Source organism: Podarcis tiliguerta (genome assembly GCF_965153285.1).
Source record: "Podarcis tiliguerta genome assembly, chromosome: 14".
NCBI lineage: Eukaryota > Metazoa > Chordata > Lepidosauria > Squamata > Lacertidae > Podarcis > Podarcis tiliguerta.
Genome location: NC_139547.1, coordinates 14,839,655 through 14,855,372, shown reverse-complemented (window position 1 = coordinate 14,855,372; position 15,718 = coordinate 14,839,655). Strand labels below are relative to the sequence as shown.

The following is a 15,718-nucleotide window of genomic DNA, read 5'->3' as shown; positions in this document are numbered from 1 at the left end:
GAACTAAAGACTGAGTTCTGAATTCAACACTGCAGAGTGTTTGGAAGGTTGGGAATCCTCTGGTTGTTTCCTAGTAGGGTTTTAGCAGTGGGTTGTGTTGGTTTTCTTTATGCTACCGCCACCTCCATTTGCTCCTAAATGTCTGTCTTAATTTTCATACCGTTGGGTTGATGTTCTACGATTGTTATATACTCTGGTAAGACTTTTTGCTTATTTGTGGGCCACTGTGGACCCTTGGTATATATTTGCAGCCAGATAAAAGGGCCCCAGAATCTCTGTTTAAATCTAGGGCTGGCGATAGTGGTCAGAGTAGCTGGGGGCCTGGAGCCTCCTAGCACTGTTGCTGCCGCTGCTGGCTCTCACAGCTATCTTCTCTGAGCATGCAAACAGCGACCAGAATAACTAGAGATGGAGCAGCATTTTCCCACTCCCCCCCAAAAGGGAGACCCAGATTGGCCCCGTGTCAGTGGGGGTGGGCCCAGTTTTTGCCCAAGGATAATAATTTATTATTTATACCCCGCCCATCTGGCTGGGTTTCCCCAGCCACTCTGGGCGGCTTCCAACAGAATATTAAAATGCAATAGTCTATAAAACATTAAAAGCTTCCCTAAACAGGGCTGCCTTCAGATGTCTTCTAAAAGTCTGGTATAGTGGTTAAGAGCGGTAGACTCAAAATCTGGTGAACCGGGTTCGCGTCTCCACTCCTCCACATGCAGCTGCTGGGTGACTTTGGGCCAGTCACACTTCTCTGACGTCTCTGAGCCCCACTCACCTCACAGAGTGTTTGTTGTGGGGGAGGAAGGGAAAGGAGATTGTTAGCCGCTTTGAGACTCCTTCGGGTAGTGATAAAGCGGCATATCAAATCCAAACTCTTCTTCTCTTTGATATCTGGTGGGAGTGCGTTCCACAGGGTGGGTGCCACTACCGAGAAGGCCCTCTGTCTGGTTCCCTGCAACTTGGCTTCTCGCAGCGAGGGAACCACCAGAAGGCCCTCAGCACTGGACCTCAGTGTCCGGGCAGAAAGATGGGGGTGGAGACGCTCCTTCAGAATGGCATGTTCTGGTGCTTGGCCTGCCAGGTGACGAGGGAACACACGGAAGCTATATTGCCCAGAGTGTTCCAAACCTAAAGCTTTCCACTACTTATTGGGACAGCGCGCAGTTCAATTTACTGCTCCTGAATATGACACATACTGTGCAAGACATGCCAGCTACTCTATTTGACAGAATAGCATAAACAAAAAAGGGGGGGGGGCATTTTTTTGTCCCATGAGTTTTTAAATCTAAAGTTGCACCACAGGAAAAGACAACAAATGAAGAGGGGCTATTGGAGAGATAAGTGTTAAAGGGATAAATGTGAACATGCACTTTGAGATGTGCTGCATACACAAACCGTACATTTAAAGCACATCTATTTCCCCCAAAGAATCCTGGGAACTGTAGTTTATTGAGGGTGCTAGGAACTACAGCTCTGTGGGGGGCTAAACTACAGTTCCCTGGATTCTTTGTGGGGAAGCCATATGCTTTGAATGTCGGTGTGTATGTAGCCTTAGATTTGGTTGGGAATTCAGACCTGGGAGATATTAAGCAAGTGCTTAAGCTCTGATTTCTTTTCTCTCGTCATTATAGGTTGGGGCCTTTGTGCTGCCAAAGCTCAGTATCCTATTGCTGACATGGTAAAGATGCTTAATGAACAAGGGAAGAAAGTCAGGCAAGTGTGATCAATATGCTGGTATAAACAAGTTATATTACTAATAAGAAAAATAGCTTTAGTCCTCGGAGATCTGGTGTGATCTGCAACCATTAACTCTGCAGTAACAGCTTTGATGGCACTCTTATGGAGTGAGATAATCCTTTAAAAAGATGACCTTGCTATGTGGAGGCATATCATAAGACCTGTTTGTATCTACCCTTCACCCTTGAGAAATGGCTGGCCATTTCTTTTCCTTCTGTCTTCATTCCCCTCCTTTCAACTCTGTCCTCCTACTGGGTCCTGCTAACGTGAAACATCATGAAACTCGAACTCATAGCTAACAGCAGTGGTTGTTTTTTTGTGGTAGGGAATGAGTTGCTTGTACAGTGGTACCTCGGTTTAAGAACGGTCCTGTTTATGAACGATTCTGTTTACAAACTCCGCAAAACTGGAAGTAGTGTTCTGGTTTGCGAACTTTACCTCGGTCTACAAACGGAAACCAAGCAGTGGAAGGGCACCGGCGGCGGGAGGCCTCATTAGGGAAAGCGTGCCTCGGTTTAAGAACAGATTTGGTTTAAGAACAGACTTCAGGAACGGATTAAGTTCATAAACCGAAGTACCACTGTACAGTACTCATGTTGTGGGTGCCGGAACAAAATGGCTGCCTGTGGCAGCAAAAAAAAAAAAAAAAAAGACTGTACTCTGTGAGTACCATCACAAAAGACCACTGGTTAGCAGAACAGAACAAACAGCTTTGCTGGTTCAAAAGGTTATAAAGAGTCAGTCCCAGTGTATTGGAGTGTATGATGAGCCACATCTACCGAATGCCCTGTCTTCTTTTGCACTGGGCCACTCAATCCCATGGCACGACGCATCTACACATTAAAAATAGTGGCAACTTCAACACATTTTCTCCTCTGCACCCTGTTGTGCTCTGCCACCACAACAAATAGCAATATGCCCCTTGTTTATTATTAATTAATTAATTAATCAATCGCCTTTATAGACTGCCTTTCTGCCAAGGCATTTTATGCTTCCTAGGCTGCCGGAAGTCTACATTTCCCTCCATCTCAGAACACTGCCATTCCTCCCTTAGGAATACAGGAAGCCGCCTTAAACAGAGTCAGACCAAGTTTCATGATTGTTATCACTTCTAGTTTGGCTGTTTGAGTTCTGGACATGGATGAGGGACATGTGGATATGGAACTCTGCTTAGGTATGAAACTTGGTAGGAGTAATTGAGCCAATAATAATAATAATAATAATAATAATTTATTTATTTATACCCCTACCATCTGGCTGGGTTCCCCCAGCCACTCTGGACGGCTGTCAACAGAATATTAAAAACACGGTAAAACATCAAACATTAAAAACTTCCTTAAACAGGGTTGCCTTCAGATGTCTTCTAAAAGTCAGATAGATGTTTATTTCCTTGACATTTGATGGGGAGGACATTCCACAGGGCTGGCACCACTACCGAGAAGGCCCTCTGCCTGGTTCCCTGTAACCTCACTTCTTGCAGTGAGGGAACCGCCAGAAGGCCCTTGGAGCTGGATCTCAGTGTCCGGGCTGAACAATGGGGGTGGAGACACTCCTTCAGGTGTACTGGGCCAAGGCCATTTAGGGCTTTAAAGGTCAGCACCAACACTTTGAACTGTGCTCGGAATTGTGCTCGGAAACCTACTGGGAGCCAATGTAGGTCTTTCAGGTCCGGTGTCATACGGTCTTGGTGGCCGCTCCCAGTCACCAGTCTAGCTGCCGCATTCTGGATTAGTTGTAATTTCTGGGTCACCTTCAAAGGTAGCCCCATGTAGAGTGCATTGCAGTAGTCCAAGCGGGAGATAACTAGAGCATGCACCACTCTGACGAGACAGTTTGCAGGCAGGTAGGGTCTCAGCCTGTATACCAGGTGGAGCTGGTAGACAGCTGCCCTGGACACAGAATTGACCTGCGCCTCCATGGACAGCTGTGAGTCCAAAATGACTCCCAGGCTGCGTACCTGGTCCTTCAGGGGCACAGTTGCCCCATTCAGAACCAGGGACCAATTACACTCTCTTGCCCTAGCGTACCTCACAGATATTAGCAGAGTAACTGAAATAGATCAGACCAGAGTCCAAAGAGAAAAGAAACTGATCCTAATTTACTCAACGTGAGCTGAATAAAAGCAGCACATAATATGAGGATAAATAAACAAAGAACTTTTTTCTTTCATAGGGTACATAGGGTAAAAACTGATTAAGAAATACTTTCCCCTCCAACACTTTGGTACTGATACTTAACTCCCAACTAACTACAGCCTCCAGCCAATTGGAGTTTGCTGTCATTCCGACCAATAACAGACCTAACCACTTAAGACTATCGCTGAATAGTGCCTGCTATTGCACTTCTCACAAAACAGACCATCTGTTTCAAGCTGAGAACGGTGCTCACCCATTGAAATTGCCTTTCACGAATGCTGGCTGCCTTTGCTACCCATCACTCTCTCCTTAGTGGTTCAATCAGGAGGTAGGCAAGCCTGGAGCTGGCCTGCCGCCGCCTGCGTAGCATTGCTCACATTTATCAGTTTCTTTTTATTAGTTCAGCATGTCTTGGACGCAATGTGGCCATTCCTTTTCTCTCTTTGGTTCCAGGTTTGGCATCCATCCGGTGGCAGGCCGTATGCCAGGGCAGCTGAACGTTCTGTTGGCAGAAGCCGGTGTCCCTTACGACGTTGTGCTGGAAATGGACGAGATAAATGAAGATTTCCCAGGTAAAGAATGAGGGTGGAGAGAGGAGAGAGAGAGAGAGAAATAAATAACAGCTTATCTTTTATTTAAACTATGCTGAGAAAGTTAGTTGTATTGGGTGCTTTTGCAGTTAGGCCAAAGAATAATCATGCTATCTTAAGTGCTGTTTGCCCTTGTTGCCTATCCTCCTCTGACTTCTCCCATAGAAGCTCTCCAGGTATCTTTTTTTTAAAAAAATAAATAATAATATTTATTAAAAGTTTAATAGTTACAGAAACAAGGGGGGGGGAATAAAAAATTTAACAAACAATACATCAAAAAGAAAAAAAAAGAAAAGAAAAACAATACATCAAAACAACAAGAAAAACAAAAACATTTAAAAACACATCCAATATTTCCATATCTTTACCTTTCATTTACTTGTTTCATCGACCTCCTCACACCTCCCTTTTTTGTATTCTAGTTCAATTAGCTATTTCAGCAAATCCTTTCCATCTTTCTCAATTTTTTGTTCTATAATTTATCTTAACACAATCTAACTTTAAATTTTCCACTTTGGCCCATTAACAATCAGTTTTTGCTTAATTCTTTATAACATTTCTGCTAAAGCCATATAACTTCATTCCAGCATTCTTCTAACATTCGAAGCTCTCCAGGTATCACCTTTAGCTGAGCCCCATAGCAATCTTTTTTTTTATAATAATATTTATTATTTTCCATACATAAACACAACAGAAGAAAAATCCAACAATAATAAAGAAAAAAGAATGAAATGAAAAAAGGAAAAAGAACATAAAACATAAAATACATCAAATCACCACATAAACTGAAACTTAATTAATTACTCAAAATCCATCTTCATAAACATATTACTTGACTTCCTCAAATCTCTTCCATCTGAGTTTCTTAGTAATTATATATAGCAGTTTCCAATATCATTATTTCATAAAACAATATCACAGTCATAGTCATATTTCCTAACTTTTCTTATCGTACATTTTCTTATTTATTTAATCTCAATTTAATCCTAGGCCTAATTGATTCTTTCAAGTGATTATATATCTTTAATATTACAATATTTATTCAAATAGTCTTTACATTTCTTCCAATCTTCTTGGTATTCCTCTTCTTTCTGGTCGTGGATTCTCCCGGTGAGATCAGCCAGCTCCATAAACTCCATCATCTTCATCTGCCATTCTTCTACCGTTGGTAGTTCTTGTGTTTTCCATTTTTTGGCTAGTAAAATCCATGCAGCAGTTGTGGCATACAAAAATACTTTAACATCTTTTTTGGGCAGTTCAGAATTTGTTATTCCAAGGAGAAAGGCCTCTGGTTTCTTCATAAAAGTATATTTTATCATTTTTTTAAATTCATTATATTTTTTCCCCCAGAAGTCTTTAACCTTGGAGCAAGTCCACCACATATGATAGAAAGTACCTTCTTTTTCTTTACATTTCCAACATAAATTATCACAATTGTGGTAGATCTTCGCCAATTTAACAGGGGTTAAGTACCATCTATACATCATTTTCATAACATGAGCCCCATAGCAATCTGCACCAGCTACACACCTGAAGCCTAGGTGTACTACTAGTTATTCAAACCTTTCTCAGTGGCTTTGGGCCATCATATTGCGAGCATCAGATTTGCAGAGGGCTATTCTGGAAAGCGTGGGACCTCAGCGCCTAGGACTTGCCGATCGCATGGTCGGCGGTTCGAATCCCTGTGGCGGGGTGCGCTCCCGTCGTTCGGTCCCAGCGCCTGCCAACCTAGCAGTTTGAAAGCACCTCCGGGTGCAAGTAGATAAATAGGAACCGCTTACTAGCGGGAAGGTAAACGGCGTTTCCGTGTGCGGCTCTGGCTCGCCAGAGCAGAGATGTCACGCTGGCCACGTGACCCGGAAGTGTCTCCGGACAACGCTGGCCCCTGGCCTCTTTGAGTGAGATGGGCGCACAACCCTAGAGTCTGTCAAGACTGGCCCATACGGGCAGGGGTACCTTTACCTTTACCTTTATTCTGGAAAGCGGTTCTGCTTGTGTAGCATACTTTCTCAGCTGACTTCAGAGGTGGTCTGCTTCCCCAGACTTTCTCTTCTCGAATGAGCTGAGAGATGCAAGAGCCTTTTGATGTTTCATTGGGGAGGTCAAGTTTTATAGCGTGATGCTGCTGGACAAGAATTAAATGATCGAGCTAACAATGCATCTATGAATCAGCAGCTTATAGCTGTCAAGCTGGTGCTCCAGCAAGTCTCCTGCGTAAAATCTCTTTAAGCAATGAAAGAAGCAGAACGCTTGTGGGAATCAGAAGGCAGCCAAAAAGAGAACGGAAAAGGAATTTCAAAAAGGAGCTCGGAAGTAATCTCAAGCCTCCGACTTAAAAATCTGTGCTTTGAAATGAAAGTGTCCCCCCACCAAAATCCAGATGCTCATAAATTATAATTTAAATTATATAAATTAATCTTACCCTTCCTATTTCATTAAAAGGCTGCTACTTTCATATTGCAAAAATGATCTAGGTAAACCATCTGGGCCACCGGCATCATATGAAAAGTAACCTTTCAAATCGAGTTGTGAATATTGAATCTCACACTTCTTAACACCGTTGTTGGGTTCGGCTAATTGAGAAGATTGCCCGTTGCTTCTTTGGAAGAGGGCATGGCATTAAGTCACGAGTATTCCTTTGTAATAATTTTCAGCTGTCAATCAGAGTTCATTGTTGGTCCTTCAGTGAAGGGACTTAACCAGTGCAGTAGAGACTACTATCCCTCCTGCATCATAAAGGTAAAGGTAAAGGGACCCCTGGATGGTGTAATGTATGACCCAGGCACTCAGCAGAGGGACAAATTGTGTCAATTTCTTCCTGTTTGTTTGAGGAAGAGAAATAACATGCATAAGACTCATGTGCGATTGAGCATCAGCATGGAGTGCCCAAGTTTTCTGTTACAGCTGATGACGCACAGCTCTCCTTCTCCTGTGCTGGTCTGACACAGTCATAATAAATTTTAAAAAATAAAAAATTGTCCAGCAGCACCTTAGAGACCAACTATGTTTGTTTTGGGTATAAGCTTTTGTGTGCATGCACACTTCTTATACCCAGAACAAACTTAGTTGGTCTCTAAGGTGCCACTGGACAATTTTTTTATTTATTTCATCTGCAGGTGTGGCAGTGGAAGTGCTGGACCATTGTCTTGCCTCAGTAATGGACTGGATAAGAGGCAATAAACTGAAGCTCAATCCAGATAAAACTGAGGCAGTGTTAGTGGGTGGTACCCCAGATTGGATGCATGAAAGATTTCCTGCTTTTGATGGGGTTACACTCCTGCAGAAGGAGTGGATATGCAGATTGGAGGTGCTTCTGTTGTTATTGCTTGAGTCTCAGGTGGCCTCATAGTGCACATTTAGATGTGGTGGCATGTGCCCTAGTTGGCTTGAGGGAGTTTTCCTTCGGATGTTTGGTTGAATGTCTCCCTCCCTATGTACAAGTCCTGAACTGAGAAAGACAAAACCTCTCTGTTCCTTTTTCCTCATTGTTCCTGTTCAATTTCTTTATCAGGTTTTCTTTTCTCTCTGGCCTCCGGATTTATATGTTTATAAGATTTATATGCTTAGATGTTTTATCTGTCTCCACATCCCAAGGGAATTAAGCAGTTGTCTGCCAGAGAGTTTGAAAGTCCTGACAAAAGACAGTAGCTTTTCACGTATCTGAAATGCTGATGAGTTTTCTTCTGTCTCTCAGACACAGATCTGACTTTGGTAATCGGTGCCAACGACACTGTGAACTCTGCAGCACAAGAAGATCCAAATTCAATTATAGCTGGTATGCCTGTATTGGAGGTCTGGAAATCTAAGCAGGTAAGTAATGGCAAGGGATTGATTCTTTTGTGATAGCCTCCAACAGAATTCCCTTTACATCTCAACCCATGAGAATCGGGCACAGGTTCCTCATTCTTGATGGATCCTTGGCCTGTTCTGACAGGGCTAGTCTTATGTCATGAAGAACATGCCTTTGACAAAGGAAGAAGATTCATAAGACTGTATTATGGCATGTGTACCTAATTGGCTCTTCTGTCTACTTCGCTTAGTTACAGGTACTTATGCCCAGTTAAAAATGGAAAGGTTTCCACTACAGTTTAGGGTTGCCATATTTCAAAGAGTAAAAACCAGGACACCCTGAAAGTTGTTGATCTTTTTTAAGGAAAACCCCAAGAACACGATTTTTCAATTGACTTGGTTACCCCCAGACATCAATTCTGCCTTTGGAATTGTATAGACGTTTGGCAACCCTACCAATGTCTAAAGCTTTAAGGCACTTCAATTCACAGCTGTATGTGGTAATATTCCAAGGTCTCTTTAAGTGCTTGAATACTCACTTTTATGGAGTTGGGCCATGTTGAATTGATGATTTCAACCATATAATAATTAAACAATCCATGGCCTTTTAAATTGAGGCGGTGGTATTGTTTTTGTTTGTTATTATGGTATGTATTTTTGTGTTTTTGTATTGTGAACAATCCTGTGATCTTCGGATGAAGGGCGGTATAGAAATTTAAGAAATAATGATGATAATATGGTTTCAGAGTAGGTACACTATGATTGCTTGAATATCTCTCTATTCATGCCGCCATTTTGTTTCTCCGCCAGGTCATTGTCATGAAGCGCACCCTGGGAGTTGGGTATGCTGCAGTTGACAACCCCATTTTTTACAAGCCCAATACCTCAATGCTGCTTGGTGATGCCAAGAAAACCTGCGATGCTTTACAAGCCAAAATTAGGGAATCTATTTCTACCCATTAGTATTCCATGTTGTGTGTAAAAACATAGGGCACCAGCCACCCAACAATAAACCTTGTTTAGTACCATTCATTTCATTGGTTGAGTTTATTTATTATAACTTATTTAATACATTTGTGCCTTGCTCTTTGGCCACAGAAGGGCTCCTGGAGCAGCTTATAAATATCAGGAATAAGACAGCACAGAAAGTTGAGCATTTTGAAATCAAGGGAACTAAAAAGAGGGCAACTTTGACTGGACTGTGTCCATAATTTGGTATTGTTTAGGAAATAAGTTTGGTGGTGGGTGCAGTCTCTTTTTTTATATATAGCTGTGTCCGACAGACAGCTAGAAGAACCTGAGGTATTGGATCATGTTAGTAATTTGTGGCTTCTGTAAAGGTAAAGGACCCCTGGGAGGTTAAGTCCAGTCAAAGGTGACTATGAGGTTGTGGTGCTCATCTCGCTTTCAGGCCGAGGGAGCCAGCATTTGTCCACAGACAGCTTTCTGGGTCATGTGGTCAGCATGACTAAACCGGTTGTGGCGCAATGGAACACCGTGACAAGTGCCAGAGCGAACGTGACGGGGTGAGCTCCTGTTGCTCTGCCCCAGCTCCTGCCAACCTAGTAGTTCAAAAGCATACCAGTGCAAGTAGATAAATAGGTACCGCTGCAATGGAAAGGCAAACGGTGTCTCCATGTGCTCTGGCTTCCATCATGGTGTTCTGTTGCGCCAGAAGCGGTTTAGTCCTGCTGGCCACAAGACCCAGAAAGCTGTCTGTGGACAAACGCCAGCTCCCTCAGCCTGAAAGCAAGATGAGCGCCACAACCCCATAGTTGCCTTTGACTGGACTTAGCCGTCCAGGGGTCCTTTACCTTTTACCTTTATTTGTCTGGCTTCTGTGCCTTTGTGGTTGGAAATGTAAATCTCTGTAATTAAAAATTCAAATGACATCTCTTGCAGCTTATTTCTCAAACTTTGCAATTGTAGTTATGGCACTTTAAGTTATTAGAGGCAGGTGAAAGGGACGGGCCAATTTGGGTCTGCAGCATAGCTGTCAACCTTCCCCTTCTTTGCGGGAAATTCCCTTATTCCAGCGCCATTTCCCGCTGCTTCCCACTGCTATCCCGGATTGTTAGATATACCGTAGACTGTCCCTGGGACAGGCGAGGCTGCTGATCCCTTATTTTCAAATCTGAAAGTTGACAGCTATGGTCTGGAGAAGTCCCATCAGCTGCCAGCCCAAGGACAGGGTAGAGAAGCTGTGGCAGATAGGCTCTAGGCCTTGTTGCAGCAGCCCATTTCAAGGGAGTGATGGCTTGCTTTGCCACCCACCAACTGCTCCTCAAAGTGGCTGGCTATGATGAAATGGACATCTCATATATTGGAAATCATGCCTTCTGTGTTTATTCCAATGATCCCTCCCCTTCTCATTAGCCTCATTTTTTAAAAAACCAAAATACTACAGCTTCTTAAGTCAGGGAATGTCTCTAAAGCAGCATCTGTTGCAGTGCAAGAGCTTGCAGCTGGTGGAGAAAATGGTTAGACCGCTCTCTTTTTTGCAGAGAAGCACTTTTAAGTGTCCACTAGAGCAGTGTTTCCCAACCTTGGGCTCCAGCTGTTTTTGGACTACAACTCCCATCATCCCTCGCTAGCAAGACCAGTGGTCAAGGATGATGGGAATTGTAGTCCAAAAACAGCTGGAGGCCCAAGGTTGGGGGACACTGCACTAGAGGATCTTTGACTCCTGAAACTCAGAGAGGAGTAAACTGGATTGTAACACACTCTAAAAGTAAACCAACACTTGTTTATATAAGGTTTTATCTGTCTCTACTTTTGCACTAAAAATGTTTTCAAAGAAACGTGATTTGGAAGAAAACGAATTATGTTTCGCCTCTTCTGACTGATTGTTGAGAATACATTGGGTCAGGGGGTCGCTTTGATGTGTGTTTCTAGTGGGCGGATTCCTTTCCCTTTCCATTATAGCCCAGTAATCTTCCACAAAGCTGCTTTAGAGACTTTCCTGGGAAAAGTTCAAAGGAGTCCTTGTTTAACAACACACAGAGAGATGAAAATGTCAGAGAGACAATCAAAAGTCATTCACTGGAAACAGTATTAATCATTGCGCAAAGCCAAGATGCCCTTTTCTCGACAGCAATAAAAAAAACAACACATGGATGGTGAAAGCATTTGCTGTTGCAATTTATTAGAGAGATGACTGTTGAAGATATTTCTTGCTGTAAAAACATGACACAGTTTTGTATAACATTAGTGGTTTTAGCAACATAGGCTACCATCCAGTGAGCCTTAAGGACGATTCTTCACTATGTACTGGACTGCAGACTACATGTCTAAATAGGGGTTATTCTACATATCCTGAGCCTGTATTATGCTATATCACCATTAGATGAATATGTTAACACCAGCTGGTCAGCTCTACACATCCATTTTTGTGTGTGCAAATGAAACGAATGATAGATTTTGCCCATACTGGGGAAATAAACTATCTTCCTACTCTGCCCTCCCCAAACACCTTAATTTTGGGCTCTCCCTACAAAACTGATTGGCGATACATATAGGATAAATAGAAGTACTATATATATATATATATATATATATATGCTTTCGTAGATTTTCACGGGTACAGGAATGCAGGTTTTGGTGTCCTCGGGTGTCTTCCCGTGTAAAAGTTGGGGTGTCTAGGCGACGTTTCGACGAGGTCTCACTCGTCATCTTCAGGCTGGTGCTTTCGGCTTCTTGTTACTGGAACAGAGCAGGATCTCAGTGTTTGAGTTCCTATAAATACTGTTGAGGAGGTGTGGTGTATAGCCTCCAATGTTCTGGGCAGAGAGGAGGTTCCCAGGCTAGTGTGCCTTTTCTTCTTTTGTTCCTTAATTACTTGAGGGATATCTTGAGTGATTTCTTGAGTGATTTCCTGAATCCCACTTAGGTGGGTCATTAGGTGTGGATTAGTTGCTAAAGCCTTCGTGTCTTGAACTCTTGAACTTTGTGAAGAGTTTTTCTGAGAAGATGGCTGTACTGCACTTGGTTGTGCTCTGGCTTGGCTTCGTGTATAGGGGCGAGCTGTGGTTTTGTGGCCTGTGCCAGCCAGATCTGTGTAGGGATTGCAGGGGGGTGCAGCATCCGGAGGTGCCACTCTGGTTTGGCTACTGGATGGTGTCTGTAATTTATCTGTGGAGAGGGTCTGGGTTTGGGTCTGGTGTGGTTGATTGGTGATGGCGTTCTGTGTGCCTCTGGATCTGGTGTCAGATTTTGTGGGGAGGGCTAATTTCCAGATGTCTGGCAAGCGGGATGTGTCGTCACGCTTGTTCATGTTGTGAGGGTGTTTCTCTAACCTGATGGCTCCCTAGGACACACTATCTACCGGAAAAAAACACACACCAACCGCTACTTACATGCACAATCACACCACCACCCTGCACAAATAAACTCCGTAGCCAAGACTCTCATCTCCAGAACCAAACGCCTGGCTGACGAAGACCACTTGACAACTGAGTTACAGAATCTCTCAAATGTGTTAATTGCCAATGGATACCAGCAAAACAGGGTTACGAAGCTAATCCAAAAAGAAACACCCCCCAAAAACCAAGACACAGAAGAAAACAATGGCATAGCCCTCCTTCCTTATATCAAGGGCACTACAGATAAAATTAGCAAAATCCTCCATAAACACAATATCAAAACAGCCTTTTGCACCAACCAAAAAATAGCCAATATCCTCAGAAACCCCAAGGATAAAATTCAGTTGGAAAACCAAGGGGTCTATGAAATACCCTGCAAAGTCTGCCCAGCCACGTACATTGGACAAACAAACAGACGAATAAATGCACGGATCGCAGAACACAAGAATGCCGTCAAAAAAGAAGAAAAAACTTCCTCTCTTTTCCAACACATGAAAGAAACAGGACACGAAATTAATTTTGCAGATTCCAAATTGCTCTTTAACATGGAACATCACCACAAGAGAATAATCATGGAAGCCATCGAGATAGAGAAACACCCTCACAACATGAACAAGCGTGACGACACATCCCGCTTGCCAGACATCTGGAAATTAGCCCTCCCCACAAAATCTGACACCAGATCCAGAGGCACACAGAACGCCATCACCAATCAACCACACCAGACCCAAACCCAGACCCTCTCCACAGATAAATTACAGACACCATCCAGTAGCCAAACCAGAGTGGCACCTCCGGATGCTGCACCCCCCTGCAATCCCTACACAGATCTGGCTGGCACAGGCCACAAAACCACAGCTCGCCCCTATACACGAAGCCAAGCCAGAGCACAACCAAGTGCAGTACAGCCATCTTCTCAGAAAAACTCTTCACAAAGTTCAAGAGTTCAAGACACGAAGGCTTTAGCAACTAATCCACACCTAATGACCCACCTAAGTGGGATTCAGGAAATCACTCAAGAAATCACTCAAGATATCCCTCAAGTAATTAAGGAACAAAAGAAGAAAAGGCACACTAGCCTGGGAACCTCCTCTCTGCCCAGAACATTGGAGGCTATACACCACACCTCCTCAACAGTATTTATAGGAACTCAAACACTGAGATCCTGCTCTGTTCCAGTAACAAGAAGCCGAAAGCACCAGCCTGAAGATGACGAGTGAGACCTCGTCGAAACGTCGCCTAGACACCCCAACTTTTACACGGGAAGACACCCGAGGACACCAAAACCATATATATATATATATATATACACATACATACATACACAGTGGTGCCCCGCAAGACAAATGCCTTGCAAGACGGAAAACCCGCTAGACGAAAGGGTTTTCCGTTTTTCAATGCGCTTCGCAGGACGAATTTCTGTATGGGCTTGCTTCGCAAGACAAAAATGTCTTGCGATTCTTGCGATTTTTTTTCGCTCCCCACCCCCTTTCTCTAAGGCACTAAGCTGCTAATAGCCTTTTAGCAGCTAATCCGCTAATCCCTTAAGCCTTTAATAGCCGCTAATAGCCGCTAATAGCCGCTAATAGCGCTAATCTGCTAATAGGGTTGCTTCGCAAGACGAAAAAACCGCTAGACGAAGAGACTCGCGGAACGGATTCCTTTCGTCTTGCGAGGCACCACTATATATATATATATATATATAATTTTTATTAAATTTTCCATTTTAACAATCCAATCAAATTACATTAAGTACTCCAAATTACACAAATACATATCATATAGTCCAAATATTCTGCCAAATTATAAATTTTTGTTGGGGCTTCCCATGCTTCAAGTTCAGTGAGGCTCTAATCATCTTATGTTTCTACTGCCTTGAGTTTCCAATAGTTCCTTCTTTAAATCTTCCTGTTGTTATCCTTAAATAGAAGTACTTCTTCGCACCATGCGCAATTAATTTCAAAGGCCTAACTACCATAAATTGCTGTGAGGAGGGCCACTTAGCTTACGTGGTTTTAATTGATCAGGGAGAACAACTATCAGTTGAGATACCAAAATGAAATGTCATTTTAGAGACAACTGACATCTGATGGCAGATGGAGAAGAGCCCAGCCCAGGCACTGTGTATAAACTTCCCCAAACCATCTAGCAAGCCTCATGACTTGGCCAAAGGACTCTGGCATTGATAGACCTTCAGTCCAATCTAGCAGGCCTCTCCTTACCTGCTTTTTCAACAACACATTTCAGCAGGGTTCCTTTTACCAAACACCGATACCATAGAAATTCTATCCCTTTTCAGAATGATAAGACTCTAGTGCAAGCCCTATCAGTGCATGCTAGATCACAGCAAGAACTAGGAGTAAGATGCTTTGTACAGCCTTGTACAGTCTTCCAAAGCAACTATTCTATTCCGAACTTCAAAATAGAAAGCATAATGCTGGTGGTCAACAAAAGAGGTTTAAAGATCTCTTAAGGCAAATCTAAAAAAATGTAGTATAAACATCGACAACTGGGAAACACTGGCCTGCGAGTGCTCCAATTGGAGAACAGCCTTTACCAAAGGTGTCATGGACTTTGAAGACGCTTGAACTCAGGACAAAAGGGAGAAATGAGCTAAGAGAAAGGCACCCTTGGCAAACCCTCACCGTGATCAACTCCTGCCTGGAAACCTATGTCCCCACCATGGAAGGACGTGTAGATCCAGAATTGGCCTCCACAGTCACTTACAGACTCACTGTTAAGACAGTCTTCTTGGAAGACAATCTTACTTGGCTACAAATGATCACCAGAGAAGAGGAGGTTCAAGGATAATGGAAGTTGGAGTCCAACAACATTGGGAGGGCCCCAGGTTCCCCACCCCATCATAAAATGCAAGCATGACTTAAGCAATGGGCCAGGGCCTGTAGTTCAGTGGTACATCCCCCGATTTGCATGTCAAAGGTGCCAGGATGAATCCCTGGCACCTCCAGTTAAAAGGATCTCAGCTGACTTCTGATCTTGGAGAGCAGCTGGCAGTTGAAGGAAACTGTACTGTGCTAGATGGATCAATATGACCAAAATAGTTTCAATGGGAAGGAGGGGGAAATTTTGCCCAGGGCCAACTTATTTC

At 43.3% G+C, this 15,718-nt stretch overlaps 1 protein-coding gene across 2 annotated transcripts in view; it reads left to right on the top strand.

The window, feature by feature from the left end:
- The window catches only part of LOC310663699 (NAD(P) transhydrogenase, mitochondrial-like), a 78,281-nt gene extending 69,001 nt beyond the window's left edge, over nucleotides 1-9,280 (top strand). Inside the window, exons 19-22 of one of the 2 annotated variants that reach the window (XM_083411921.1) lie at nucleotides 1,629-1,710; nucleotides 4,323-4,441; nucleotides 8,154-8,269; nucleotides 9,059-9,280. In XM_083411921.1, coding sequence (XP_083268047.1) covers nucleotides 1,629-1,710; nucleotides 4,323-4,441; nucleotides 8,154-8,269; nucleotides 9,059-9,211 — 470 coding nt within the window. In that variant the 3' untranslated portion in view covers nucleotides 9,212-9,280. Of the gene's footprint in view, nucleotides 1-1,628; nucleotides 1,711-4,322; nucleotides 4,636-5,074; nucleotides 5,219-8,153; nucleotides 8,270-9,058 lie in introns of those variants that run through there. The other variant, XR_014504565.1, reaches the window with a different exon arrangement.
- Nucleotides 9,281-15,718: the final 6,438 nt, after the last annotated feature.